The sequence below is a fragment of the Chanodichthys erythropterus genome, chromosome 3 (genome assembly GCF_024489055.1).
Source record: "Chanodichthys erythropterus isolate Z2021 chromosome 3, ASM2448905v1, whole genome shotgun sequence".
NCBI classification, from domain to species: domain Eukaryota; kingdom Metazoa; phylum Chordata; class Actinopteri; order Cypriniformes; family Xenocyprididae; genus Chanodichthys; species Chanodichthys erythropterus.
The window spans coordinates 21755254-21769964 of record NC_090223.1 but is presented as its reverse complement, the minus strand read 5'-3'; the positions used below and the strand labels follow the sequence as shown (position 1 = coordinate 21769964).

General features: G+C 40.4%; 1 protein-coding gene across 3 annotated transcripts; it reads right to left on the bottom strand.

The window, feature by feature from the left end:
• Window positions 1–2177: 2177 nt before the first annotated feature.
• On the bottom strand, window positions 2178–7904 carry LOC137009417 (uncharacterized). Of its 3 annotated transcripts, none has more exons than XM_067371653.1 (6): window positions 7635–7904; window positions 5291–5418; window positions 5003–5096; window positions 4843–4890; window positions 3678–4682; window positions 2178–3531 (listed from the first exon to the last, which is right to left on the bottom strand). In XM_067371653.1, the coding sequence occupies exons 3-6, from the start codon at window positions 5016–5018 to the stop codon at window positions 3245–3247; spliced, it is 1356 nt and encodes a 451-aa protein (XP_067227754.1). In that variant the 5' UTR covers window positions 5019–5096; window positions 5291–5418; window positions 7635–7904; the 3' UTR covers window positions 2178–3244. The 3 variants fall into 3 exon arrangements, with proteins under 3 accessions (XP_067227754.1, XP_067227744.1, XP_067227764.1); XM_067371643.1 differs by having other exon boundaries at window positions 5291–5415; XM_067371663.1 differs by having other exon boundaries at window positions 5003–5069; window positions 5291–5415.
• Window positions 7905–14711: the final 6807 nt, after the last annotated feature.

The window sequence follows — 14711 nt, the reverse complement described above, 5'->3', positions numbered from 1 at the left end:
GTAAAGCGCTCAGTGAAGCCATCCACTGCAGGCCCGAAGAGACCAGAAGGCGAGACCGGGGCGTCTAAGAAGGCCGTCTTGTCTAGGTCTTTGATCTCCGTTAGGTTGAGCCACAGGTGGCGCTCCAACACGACCAGGCTGGCCATGGAACGACCGATGGCCTGGGCCGTAGCCTTCGTAGCTCGCAGGGCAAGATCCGTGGCGCTGCGGAGATCTTTGAAGGCTGGCGCGTCGATTCCAGACTCATCCAGAGAGCGGAGGAGTTTGGCCTGGAATGCTTGAAATATGGCCATGGTGTGGAGCGCAGAGGCAGCTTGGCCCGCCGAGGTGTAAGCCCGTCCAGCCAGAGTAGAGGTGGTCCGACAGGGCTTGGAAGGAAGGGCCCTCTTCGTCTTCCAACCCACAGCCGCGGGAGGACAGAGGTGAGCAGCCACCGCTTCATCTAGGGGTGGCAAGCGCTCGTATCCCTTCTCCTCGGCGCCGTCGACGGCGGTGAGGGCGGAGCGGTGCGTAGTGTGGAGGCGGGCAGAGTAAGGAGCGCGCCACGACTTCGTCAGCTCTTCGTGGACCTCAGGAAAGAAGGGCGCTGAACGCTGGCGAGGTGCTTGGCGGCGGCCTGGCAGAAACCATTCGTCCAGGCGGCTGCGAGACGGCTCCTCTGGAGGGGCCCACTCGAGGTCCAGCTCTTCAACGGCTCTAGACAGGATGCGGAAGAGCTCGGCATCCATGCCCTGGCCATGCTCGATGGGTTCCAAGGGAGGCGGTGGAGCGGGGTCTTCCGGCTCGCCAGCCCATCCTTCCGCTTCGGAAGCCGCAAGAGACATGGAGTCGTCTTGTTCGTCGTCTGTTCCCCCGAATGAGACGAGGTCACTCGCTTCTGCGGAGGGACGCTGCTCAGGGCGAGAGAACAGAACTGGAGAGAGTTCCCTGGGAGGAGAGGGCGAGGCACGCGGGGGCTGGGCCGGCGTGAGCTCGCTCAACTCCTGGCGCTGAGTCGCTCTACCCCGCTGTCTTTTCCTCGCCGGACCGCGGGAGGAAGGAGACGGGAGGCGCGAGCGGCGAGATCGCCCTCAGTGAAGAAGGCGACCCGCGAGCGCAGGGAAGCGAGACTCATACACTCGCAGTGCGGGCATGAGTCTCCAGCGGCGCGCCGTCTGCGTGGGGGCTTGCCCAGGCAAGCGACACACTCGCTGTGTCCATCGTCGTCGTGCAGGGGCCCTGCAAGTACCACATGAGTGGCGGGGCATCGTGAGACGCCGCTGCCGTGGCGGCAATTGGGTGGCTCTTTTAGAGCGGCGAGGGCCGCGGAAGCTCTTAAAGCGGTGAAAACCGCTGGAAATCGCTCTTTTAGGGCGGCGTTTAAGCCGCGGATGAAGCTCCTCAGGCGGCGCGCCGGATGGCGGCAGGGGACGCACAGGAAGCGGCCGGAAGCGGGAAGCGGGAGGCGGCGGCTCGGCGACGGCGCTAGAAGCTGCAGTCCGCGAGGGCGCCGGCGCTTTCTTCCACCGGCGAGTCCAGGCGAGTCCGCTGCGGGAGCCTCTTCAGACGGCGGCGAGAGCAGAAGGCGGCGAGCTTCTTCGGCTTCAGGCGGAGATCAGCGAAGAGAAGTAGATGTCGTCGCTGAAGGAGAAAACACTGAAATCCTATGGCGAAACGCCTGCTTATATAGCCCTATACCCCGCCCATTTCGGCGGGAATATTCGCGCGCTTTGTCGCCATAGGCCGCGCAGCTATGCCGCGCCGCCATTGGTTCAACAACTTGTCTATGAGTGAACCAATGACGGTGCAGTTACACTGCGTTATTGAAAAAGGCTTCAGCAGCGGGGAAAAAGGGAGACCTTTCCCCATACGCAGTACGAGTGAAGTATCGAAAGGGAACTACAGGAGACACTATTGTTACCTCTCAGCTAAGTCGTCATCTGTTTACCTTGAACTGCATTGCTCACCTCTGCTGCCTCATGTTCCTGATTATCCACCCAGACTGTAGCCTAATAAACTCTGTTTTAATTCCACTTATCTGTTGCGTGACAATGTTGGATTAAACATGAATTCAATGCTTAACCTCAATTCACATTTCACAATAAAAAATAGGCCTATCAGTTGTTTTTAATGTGTATATTACTTGCAAATCATAAAATGAACGTTAGAAGTCACAAAGACAAAGTATGTAAAAAAAAAAGTTTTAATGTGAAATTAATATAAAAAAGAGACAAAACATTTTTGAAATCATAAAAAGACATAAAGGTTCATGAAGTTGCCAGTTTCCAGTGCCTATTTTCCCTGATTATCCTCATGACATCACAGTGTATGGCAGTGATTCCCTGAAGTCAGTTGAGCAACTAAATAACAATTTTACAATATGTCAACAACATATGGATATATATTCTAGACAAGACTAAATTTAGCTGTGATCTTTTTAAATAGTTAATGCTGCAAATATTCAAAATGTAAATATACCCAAGTAAAAAAATATATATTCAAATAATCTTTTGCTAATGTTCTCATTTAAGGGTTAGTTCACCCCAAAATGAAAATTGCATTTTTTACACACATGTCATTCCAAGCCCATAAGACTTTCGTTCATCTTGAACACAAATGAAGAGCTCTTTTTTTATGAAATCTGAGAGATTTCTGTCCCTCCATAGGCTGCATTTGCAACTTGATCTTTGGCACTTCAAAAAGTTCATTAATAGATTGGAAAACTAATCCATATGAATCAAGCAGTTTAGCCCAAACTTTTGAAAGTTATGGAAACATTGTTTCACAATGTCTTTTTTTTCTTCTTCTTGGTTATAAAAATGTTAACAGAATATTTTGCAAACATTATAACATTATTTTTAAATGTTCACTGAACATAACATAAGTAGTAACATCTTAAAAAATGTTAGATGAACATCCAACTAAATTCTTTAAAAAAAACATTCCATGAACAATGTTTAAATACTGTTTTTGTGCTAGCATTTTGAGAACATCATTAAAGACGACAACTTTGAACAAACATTCTATTAACATTATTAGAAGAATGTTCATAACTTTGAGAGAACCTTGTCAGAATGTTCTAAGAATGTTCCCTGTTCCTAGGAACTAGACATGTTTGGTTCTCTGGGTTCCTGAAGATAAAAATATTCCAGTGCCTAATTTCAATAAAGACGTGTGAGACTTCCCTGATATGGAGAAGAAATATCTCATTAAAATGAAGCAGTCCTCTTTAAGAAAGAAATGATGACTGCATAATAGCTGATGATCACCATCTTTCACCAATTTCCTCCAAGAAAGGTGCAAACAGCTGTTTAATTTTATCATCATTTCGAGGGATTTTCTTCATGAGGTCTCGTAATGTCAGCACTGCCCGTTGTTTATCCCACTGATTTTTAATTGCGTTTGCTAGATCAACGCTGTCCACTATTGAGTCAATGGATATTGTGAATTCTTCATTGTTATTTAAGAAGAATTTCAATTTCTTCACTTCATAATCCTTCAGCATTTCCAAGATCTTAAGAAGAGTCTCACTCCAGTTGTTTAGAGCTGAGCCTGTGGGAATGTGATCAGATGAGATGAAATGATATAGTAATTCACTACATTTCATTTTTTTAAAAATGATTAATGATTCACACTTATTGATCACAGCACTTATCAATGAACATATTTTGAACATTACATTTGTACTATCTTCATACCTTTTGAAGAAAGATCATCTAACTGCATTTGTGCGTAGCTTGCCATGGATTCTCGATTGACATCTTGACAGAGTGTATTACGATAGCCCGCATGTACTGTTGTGTATTGATCCTCTTCTTGTAACTCTTTTGTCAATTCTTCAATCTTCTTTTTCAGTGTTACATTCTCGTCATTCGTTTCCTTTAGTTGATCTTCCAGTTCAGTAATTCTTCTGTGTAGAGCAGACAGGTCAGGTCTATCTTGAATTCTTGATTGTAGTTCCTTTATCTCCCTCTCTTTTTCTTCAACAATGGCATTCAGCCTCTCAATCTCTTTATCCTTTGAATCGAGTAGTGCTTTATTTGAGCATTTATTGTCCTTTATAGAACTGATTTTAGATTTGATTCTCATGACAAGGACTTGTAATTCTGACAGTATTATATTATCATCCTTTATCTGATTATGAGGTTCAAAACAACCGGGTAAGTTCTTCTTGGAAATGAGCTCTTCAATTGTGTCAGTAATCTGGCTGTAGTTTTTTTGGATCACAAAATATCTCTGTCCACATTTTTTAATTAAAGGTTGAAGTTGCTGGCGTGTGATATAATCCTCAATGGTATAATCATCCAGTTTTTTTCTATGTGTGAAGAGCACTATAGTATGATCCCACAGCTGAGCAGTAAGAAGATCCTCTAGTGTGCTGATGGTGAACTCTGACTGTTTCGAGTTCACTTTAAGAGTCAAGAGCACTGCGTGAGGTCTTGTGATAAATAAGGACTTCACACAGTGAAAAATGTCATTTTTGGTTTTATCTGGATTATTCCAGTCTTCTTTCCAGCTTGGGGTGCGAGTTAAATGGATCTGTCTTCGTGATACTGTACGAGTCTCTTTAATGTCGACATGTTTACGAACCCTCCAGAATGTGAAGACTTTTTTTCTAAGGATGGCATTACCAATGGAGTTTTTTCCAACACCATGACTTCCAATTAACACAAGCTTAAGTTCCTCAAAAATAGGCTGAATTTCTGAAAGGGTGAAAATGTTAATTGAAAGAAATTAAAATATATTTAAAAGGTGCAGCAGTCAGTACCGTTTTGTTTATCTTGTTTATATGATATAATTCATTTTGCAAAGAAATGTAATGCATAATAACATCTAAATACACAGATATGTTCATATGCTTACCATCATCGCCTTCATTGCCATTTAACAAGCACTGCTGGTCCTCTTGTGCTAAAAATAATTTATAAAGTGTAACACAGACACTCCAATCACTGATTCACAGGGGAATATTTAATGTTATAAAGATTTAAAACTCTTTATATTTATTTAAAACACAACTCACATGATTTGTTTCCCATTTTTCATGTTTCAGTCAGGGAATGTCTCAATCGCTTCAGTTCATAAATGTCCTGATGAAAAGACATCATTTGTTCAAACTTTGCTCAAAGTTTGAACAAATGATTATAGAAATATTAGAGCTGAAAATATTTCCTCAGTATTACAATATAAAAGCATTTTCTAAAGACTGTCATAAAATTTCCAAAAAGAAAAAAAAAAATTGTGTACATAATGTCACTCGCCCATGTCTTTCTCATCATATCCATAAACAGAGAAAAGTTGCTGAACCTACTTTGATGCATGTCTGGTGTGGGAGGGGCAGAGGTTTGTTGTCACATGAGTGATTGACATGGAGCAGCTGAATCTCCAACCTTTGGGGAATCACTCGTTTTAAACAAACAGCAAACAGAAGAGAGTCTGCTGGCAAAAAGAGAACACAATAGAGGTTGTAATAAAACCAGAATCAACATTAGCTTGGCTCTTTTGGAGATGGTGAGAACTGAAGGATTTGAAGTGTTGTAAAAGCGATGCAGAGATGATGGTGTTTGTTTTATTACTCAACAGGTGAGTAAGGTATTTTATTAAACAGATAACACTAAATTACCATATGTGATCCGATCTGGCTAAATGAGTCGGAAGTCGCAACGTTCTATTTTAAGATATGGGCCGATAATGTGGAAAAACAATGAAAAAAACAATTTTTTTTAAGGTAATTTCAAAGAACAGACTTTCGAAAATAATCTCCCAAAGTTTCGTAATCCAGATAATTGAGTAAAGGTATTTAAATGGCTATATTAAATTTGACATGGTTTTACTAAATTCGCTGGAAATGAACTTCTCAACTCCTCTCGTCGCTTATGAGCATTTCCCGGTATCCCCTGAAACGTCATTATCTCTGCTCTACAAATATGGTGTTACACGTTGTATAGAACCAATCAAAAGGCTTAGAAATGTAAACAAACACACTGACCTAAACGCTGATTTTTAACAATGGGAAGCCCCGTTTCGACTGACAGGCACGCGATCGGTCCAGCCATCCTCCTGTCAGACTAGTGCGCCTTATAAAATAAAACTCCCATTTGCGTGTCTCTCTTTAAAAGCCAATAAAAATTGAATCCATATAGGTAGCACAAAAATTCTTTTTGCATACAAAACCAAAGACTTTAAACTTTCATATCAAGCCTCCAACATGCTTCTGTTGTGTTGTTTTCACCCTCTAATGAGTCTGAGTAATATGCGTTTAAAACAAAAATAGCACAGTATACAAGTATACAAGTATGCTGGGGCGCTGTAAAGGGGGGGGTAAACGATGACGATTCTCGGGGCCCATGACTAAGAGGGGGCCCAGAGAAGCCCCCAATAAAATTGTGGTGCTAAAAAAAAATATTTGATAGTAAAAATTATTAACTTTAAATGATTTATTTGCTGTTTCCTGGTGTCAAAAAATTTATTTGTTTAGGAAACACAAACGTCCGTGGGCCCCTCTCCCCCTCTCGATTATCATAAAATGGTTCAGTCCGCCCAAATTGTATCCAGTAACCAAGGCAACACAAACAGCTTGACTTCACTTATAGCGCCGGCCCGGCAGATTCAACTTGACAGAGGATGTGAAAATGCCTCAAAAATCTGGAAGTCAAAAACGGAAAGAGAAAAAAATAAGAGAAGTGAAAGAGGCAAAGGGTCGACAGTATGTTACCCAATATTTCACAAGAAAAGGTGGGTTTGTAAGTAGGCCTAAATTGTTAGTGGACCGCCCGTGACAATGATCGTAGCCTACGGCACTTTTCTGTGCGTACGCACGCTTTGTACATGAGGCCCTAGGTCTCTACGGTAGCATTTTTCGATAAGTTAGCACGTTTCGATTAGCAGGGTGCAGCGGGTGCACGGCTTTGCCTTACATGCAGCCGGTGTCGGCATCTTTGTACGAGGCGGCGCCCACTTTCAGCACCCTGCTGCGGTCCACGCTGTTGCACCTGTCTTGCAACAGCCCATACAACAGAGTGAATTTGAGTGCTTGAAAACAAAAGTCCACTAGATAGTGCGCAGCGCACACGCCGAACGCGTCTTTCTGCAGCTAAATACTTTAAAAAGGCTCGCACGCGCGTCTGTGCGCGCGACAGAACCCGTGTACATGTACAGAAAAATGAAGTATAATAGAAATAATGTTGTCAATAACTTTGTATAGTCTATCTATGTTAAATATACTGAAAATCATTAAGAATCTTAATAAATGGAATATAAAATGGTCAATGCCATGTCTTAGCAATGATCCATTTCTGTCTGCATGTTAAAGATAATATCTTATTTATATTAAAGTCCTGGGACTCTTTCGCATACCCCATAAATTTAAAAAAAAAAAAAAAAAATTGCCTATGGGCCCGGGGCTGACTTGCTACGCCACATAGGCCTATAATTTATATAACAGTTAATTTCATCACTTTAGTTGTTTCATTTGGAACTGCTCAAAATTTCAGCGCAAATTGTATCAAGTTTGGTGTAGCCTATTTAAGAATAAAAGAGTCAAAATCATTTTGCTTTTAAAATGCAGTATCTCAACTGATCAAGTCAATTAATCATGCATGAATCATATAAATTAAACTTGCACATTAAAAGTCAGACAACAGAATTAAACTTACTTATGTCAGCTTTCCCTCGAAGTGAATTAGAGCTGCTGTTTAGGTTGAGTACGTTTTCACAAAACAGGAAGCATCACAGATTGCAAGAGAAATTCCCCTTTTTGTCAGCATAATGATGAGAGATGAGATAACATCCAAAAGTCTTTGATAATATTATATATGGATTAAATTTATTAATTCCAATTGGTTATAGCACTGAATTAGAGATTATTTTATCATCTGTTTGTAAATGTCTGTAAAGAAACCCATTTGCAGACCTCCCGTCTCTCTTTTTCCTGTGTTCCTCTAAGTCATGTGACTCATTGTACAGATATAGACCTAGATCGGAGGTCGGCAACCCGCGGCTCGTTAGCGCCCCCTAGTGGCTACCTGGAGCTTTTTCAAAAATGTATGAAAATGGAAAAAGATGGGGGGGGGGGGTATATTTTTTGTTTTCATAAGGGTTCTGTAGGAGGACAAACACAAACATTCTTAACGTTTTCCAGTGCTGTAAAAATGTGTATAATAAATATTAAATTTCATCATAGCCTGCGACACACGTTTCAGCGCGGCACGAGGGTAGGCTATACATCGGCGTCACTTTCCCGCCGAAAGCGCGCTCCCTCAGCTGGACTGAGTGGCAAAAGAACCTGCTGCGTGACTGGATTTAATAGGGAAAACTGAGAAAACGCGAGTAAAACAAACGAATTAGGTTGGACTCGAATGTGTTTCTTACAAATAAACCTAATCCATGAATATTGACATGCAGCCAGGAGTCGTGTTTCCTGACATTTATGTGCCTGATTAGACGCCAGGGAAATACATAAAATCATCTGCCTGCGACTATTTTATATAACTACACTATAGGTAGGTTTAAATCCGCATAATCACTTATATCAATGTTATATCGTCATATTGTCCAGCCCTAAAACATATAGTTTTATTAGTATAGTTTTTTTTTTTCAGTGTTTATTTTAAAAAACACAATTATGCAGAATATAAGATGGATAATATTTAATTGATGATTTGTCAACATAATATATAACAATACAGTATATATGGAATGATTTTACCTCAAAATCCAACAATTTGACACAAAATTATAAATGCCAATCCATGTCTGCCTGGAGTCCAGCTGTTTCTGTGAATTGCACCGATCCATTTGCTTCTTTTTTTCTGTAGCTTTCAGCAGTTTTTAAATGTAGACCTCGGGAATACCTCATCATGTACCTATTTGTAGCCTACTTCGTTATTTTGATAGTAGGCTAATATAGCTAATATACACTTACAGCCTGTGTTGCCTTCATATAAGGCTTATATAAGGCTTTTAAATTTTTGCGGGTCCAGGCAGAATTTTTTTTTTTTTTTTTGGTCCATATGGCTCTTTGAACATTTTGGGTTGCCGACCCCTTACCTAGATACAAGAGATCACGTTTCATAACACCATTAGTGACAAGACATTCCACTCAGTTTTTATGCCACATGAGAAAAGAAAATATATTTCTCCATTCATTATGTCATAATATTTCAATATTTCCTGGCTGGGACTATATACTGTTGATCTTCAGCAGAGTGCAACAACGCGTTTGTCTTTCAATGTGATTTGTGGACAAGCAGAGAGTTTAGTCAAACAAATGTGCAAACTTTGTTTGCACTGCAGTTTGTGCCAATATTTGCCATGTGAATAATATATGAAAATATAGTTGTGTTACAGACAGAGGAGTCGGAGACAACAGTAATACAATAGGGTGGTATTTATTGGATCGACAGCAGGTATAAACAAGGATGCAGGTAAGTGAACGGCAGATATTGACTTTGGTGAATGGTAAGATGAATATTGACACTGTCCTTTGTGCTTTACAGGAATGTTGATCATGGAAGGTGCTCACTGGAGTGTGGTATGGAGGGATGACAGTAACTGGGAGACAAACACACAGACGAAGCCACAGGAAGTAGGTAAGTAAGGTAAGTAGGCATACTCGCATGCAACATTAGTATACGCATGTCTGAATCTTGTTATAATTAGTACACCACCCAGATATTTTTTGCCTACTCTTTTATGAAAACTGAGACATACTATTTAGGGAAGTATGCAGTTTCGAACACAGCCAGCCAGAGACAGCTGCAAGTGCATCACCAAACTACCTGCTTAAAGGTGCAATCGAATTGAAAATTGAATTTATCTTGGCATAGTTGAATAACAAGAGTTCTGTACATGGAAATAACATACAGTGAGTCTCAAACTCCATTGTTTCCTCCTTCTTATATAAATCTCATTTGTTTAAAAGACCTCAGAAGAACAGGCGAATCTCAATATAACACAGACTGTTACGTAACAGTCGGGGTGTACGCCCCCAATATTTGCATATGCAAGCCCATGATCGAGGCATTACACAAGGGCAGCCAGTATTAACGTCTGGATCTGTGCACAGCTGAATCATCAGACTAGGTAAGCAAGCAAGAACAATAGTGAAAAATGGCAATAATAACTGACATGATCCATGATAACTTGATATTTTTAGTGATATTTGTAAATTGTCTTTCTAAATGTTTCGTTAGCATGTTGCTAATGTACTGTTAAATGTGCTTAAAGTTACCATAGTTTCTTACTGTATTCACGGAGACAAGAGCCGTCGCTATTTTCATTTTTAAACACTTGCAGTCTGTATAATTCATAAACACAACTTCATTCTTTATAAATCTCTCAATCTGTAGCATTAGCCGGTTGCCACGGAGCATATTCACCTTATTCCGCCACGCCCATTTTTAATTCTCCGCTCTTCCGCATTTTGTCATCCGACTTCCGCTAAACTGACTCGGCACATCCGGTAGCTAGATCAGTAATTAAAAGATTGTTTATAGCGAGCTATAACTTTAGAGAAATGACAAATAACGTTAATGCAGTAAATGTTTCAAATTGGGAGCACGGAGAAAACTTTATATGATGATCAGATAGTCTCATATCGTCACTGTTAACGGCCGTAACTGGTAGACGATATGAAGAAGTGGCCAGAGTAAACCATGGGACTGTCAGGAGTTGATGGAGCAGCATGTAGAGGGTGTAGGTGAAGACGACTGGAACTGATTTGTATTTTAGAAAATGTGTAATTTAATAAGTTGTGATAAAATCAGTCGTAAGAGTGTTTGTTGTTATCAGGAAGCTAGACACCTTTTACTGACCTTCATGTAGAGATAATGTTTCACCATTTAATTTTCATATGCATTAAACCAAGACAGAATTAATTTGCAAACTTGACATGACTTATTCTATTTAATCAGAATACTTCATCCCAGGGGCGTAGCAGCCATTTTAAAAGTGGGGGGGACAGCTCTATGGTGATGTGACCCAAAGCTGATGTTCATAATAATAAATTCTAAATAGAATACCAATTGGCATTTTACAGCACCCTAGTGGCATTTTTGGGAACATGCCGTGATAGCTTACAGGAACCTATTTTTGTGAAATCATCCTCAAAATTTAAAAATACTGCAGGACTTTGAGACCAATGTGAGACAATCTATACTTTATTTAGATAAAGATATTTTATGATATTTAAAATATTTCAGTTACACTACATTTGAACAATAACTTTTCTTACTTAATAGTTGGACAAAAACAAGTGTTAAATGAGTATACAGATTACATCTACAGTAATTTTATACAACATACATTTTATGAAAATATATCAATAAAACCTAAATCAATGTATTTACAAGTTTTTAATATTTTCAAGATTGAAGTGAGATTTTTAATCAAAACTTCCAAACTGAATTATTCGGCTTTCCTTGCAGGCCACAAATTTTTGAGCATTTTTCTCTCTAATTGATCAAGTTTTTCCTACTATTCAGCCTTGTTTGTGTCATGGTACTACGAAGCCATGTTTTTAGCCTTCTGAGACCACTGAAACTTCTCTCAGCTTCTGCTGAGGACACAGGAGTGACAAGAAGCAGTCGGACAAGTGTTTCCACCTGATCAAAAAGACTTCGGACTTCTGGACACATCCCCTGAAGGATGCTAGCTGCTTCACTGCTGGACTGCATATTATGCTTTGATCTGAACATTGCCAGTTGTGTGTTAAGGGATATTTTGTCCAGTTCTGGGTACATTTGTACCACATTATCGACCACCCCTGTTAGGAGGATGTTTTCCAGATTCCTTAGCATGAGCAACCCTTCCTGCTCAAAATGTTCTCTGAACTGCATATCCACAACATCAAGCACTTTGTAAAACTCCATTTTGTAATATTCAGATGGAGATGAATGCACATGTGCACAAGCCTGACCAGTTAGACGTTTAGGAGGATTACGAGTACGGGGCAGTGCAATTGGAGAGAGATCAAGGGTTTGGCACATTTCTGATGCTTTGGTGTAGACAATTTGAAACCTCTCTGAATTTCTTTTATTTGCAACAGCATCCTTCACATAGGCAACAGCAGAAAGCATACCATTGATGGTCTGTGTTCGACTTTGGAGAGATGTGTTGAGATTCTCCAATTCTTCTATAGCCTCTAAGGCAAGCAGAAGACCAAGAACTACATTACCCTGCTGGAATCTGTCATGTAGTCCATTTGCCCTGTTAGCCGTGTCTGTGCTGCCAGCTGCCATTTCACTGAAAGCAAGCAGTACAGACTCATACTGATTCAGCACAGCATGGATAGCAATGGAGCGAACTGTCCATCTTGTGGGACAAAGGGGCCTTATAGTTTGAAAGGACCCTTGAACAGATTTTGCAACCTCCTTGAACAAAGATTCAAATTTACCTGACTGTCCAAACAAAATACCTAACTCATGAACCCACTGTAAAGCACTGTGGATAACACGTGAGGCAGTACAAGCATGCTGTGTAATGAGATTTACACAGTGGGCACCACAGTGGATGTATGGGGCAAGAGGTTGTTCCTTTTTAATGATGGCCTGTGCTCCAGAATACCTGCCAGCCATATTTGCTGCACCATCATATGCCTGCCCTCGTAATCCAGAAATGGGCAAATTTAAACGAACCAACACATCTTTCACCACCTTTGCAAGATTCTCTCCTGTACTCACAGATACCTCATAAAGGCCAATAAACTCTTCATGAATCATCAAATCATTATCTACATATCGGAGACAAATTGCTTCTTGCTCTTTGCCTGAAACATCTTGCGTTCCGTCCATCATTACAGAAAACTGCAATTGAGGGAGTGAGCTTATATTGTCTGCGATATCGCTGATGATAGAATTGCTCAACAAACTAAGGAGCTCATTCTGAATTTGAGCAGAAGTGTAGTCCTTTCTACCTGACAACCACTTACTGAGACATAGATCTTCTTCTGCCTTGTATTTCAGCACCTGATGAAGATTTCCCTCACTGTCATCATGCCCTCTTAGGGCCAAGCCCTGCCTTGCCAACAGCTGCACAGCACCAATGATTTTTAACAGATTTGCTCTCGCTTCCTCTTGTTGTGAGGCCTGAACACTACACAGCTGTGCCTTAACTGATCTGTCTTCATATACATATGTTGTTACTGCTGTCTTGTGACAATCTGATTTTTCATGTGAACCGAATCTTTCAAGAGCTTTCTTCCAATTCTTGAAACCAGATGAAACAAATACTGGTTCTGTATTTTTCGCAAGGGAAGATACTTGTGTTTTAAAAGCTTTACTACAATAAAAACACAAAACACCTTCAACATTTGGATCGAAATGGAGCCATTTAAATTTGCTGTACCACTGTGTCTGAAATGAAAGGGTACGGTCTGACAGTGTCTGCTTTATGATACATTTGGGATCGGGGTGGTTTGGTTTTGTTGCCAAGAAATGTTGATCAGAGTCTGCAGATTCTTCCCTGTTCATCAAATCAGTTGTCTCTTCTCTTCGGTTCTCACAAGCATCCTCACTTTTTCCCTCATCTCCCTCTCTCTCTTCCTCTTTTTCCCTCCCTTCCTCACACATGACTGGCACTTCCTCACAAACATCCTAAAAACAACAGATATAAATAGCATATAGGGGGCAGGGATCACTCATTTATTGACTCATTTACCAGTTCCATAGTTAAACAGCTTAACAAGTTTTTCATTAGATGTATTTGGCAACCCATAAATAGCTTACAATACAGTAGTTAACACTATTGAAACACACAGCCTTTATACATAAAACTAATTTTATTTAACAGTTTGAACATAAAATAGAAAATGTTATCTTTTTTTTCTAGCGATTATCGTTGATTTGATTACACAGATCCTATTTAAACTGAGCTGACCTAGCTGACCTGAATGACGTCTCTGCATTCAATAATAAAATGTCTTAAACTGGAAATTCAGTGTTTAATCTTGTCTTTATAAATTACTCTATTCTCCTATTTGATACCGTTCAGTGCTTTGACACAATCTGTATTATTAAAAGCACTATATAAATAAAGGTGATTGATGGTTGATCTTTTGTTTTAAGGAATTAAATTGATGTGTAATTCCTTAAAATATTGGCAAGCAGTAACACTGCCTTAAAAATAGTCAATCTGCTTTTTTTATACAAATCTCACCTGTACACATTCTGGAGAGGTTGAGCAACTGTCCCCTCTCTCTGTCAGTGACGTCACAGCCTGCCTTTCCTACAGACCAGTTAGGACATAAAGTAAAATATATACATAAAGAATAAAAAAATATATATTTTAAATTTGATAAAGTATTTTAAGATATTCGGTGCAAAACAAATTTGATTTATTGTGAAAGGATAATTCTACTCCGCGAGCAGCACGTTGGCAACAAAAGACAGCAGAAACCAATAATTTGTTACGTCTCATTTAGCAGACGCTTTTATACAAAGCGACAAGTAGGAGAGCATTTAACACAGTGGTTCCCAACCACATTCCTGGAGTACCCCCAACACTGCACATTTTCCATGTCTCCTTTGTCTGACACACCCATTTCTGGTCTTGGAGTCTCTGCTAATGAATTGATGATTTGATTCAGGTGTGCTTGATCAAGGAGACATGCAAAATGTGCAGTGTTGGGGGTACTCCAGGAATGTGGTTGGGAACCACTGATTTAACACACTGAATCCGGCGCGACGTGACGAGGTCCATACGGGTTCTGTTGTCTTTTTTACAGTAGTTTAAAT

Excerpts from the sequence above, each read along its gene's own strand:
- LOC137009417 (XM_067371653.1), bottom strand. Across the intron at positions 4,683-4,842 it reads TGGCAATGAAGGCGATGATG|AAATTCAGCCTATTTTTGAG; the intron begins GTAAGCATATGA and ends TCACCCTTTCAG. Across the intron at positions 3,532-3,677 it reads AGATGATCTTTCTTCAAAAG|GCTCAGCTCTAAACAACTGG; the intron begins GTATGAAGATAG and ends ACATTCCCACAG.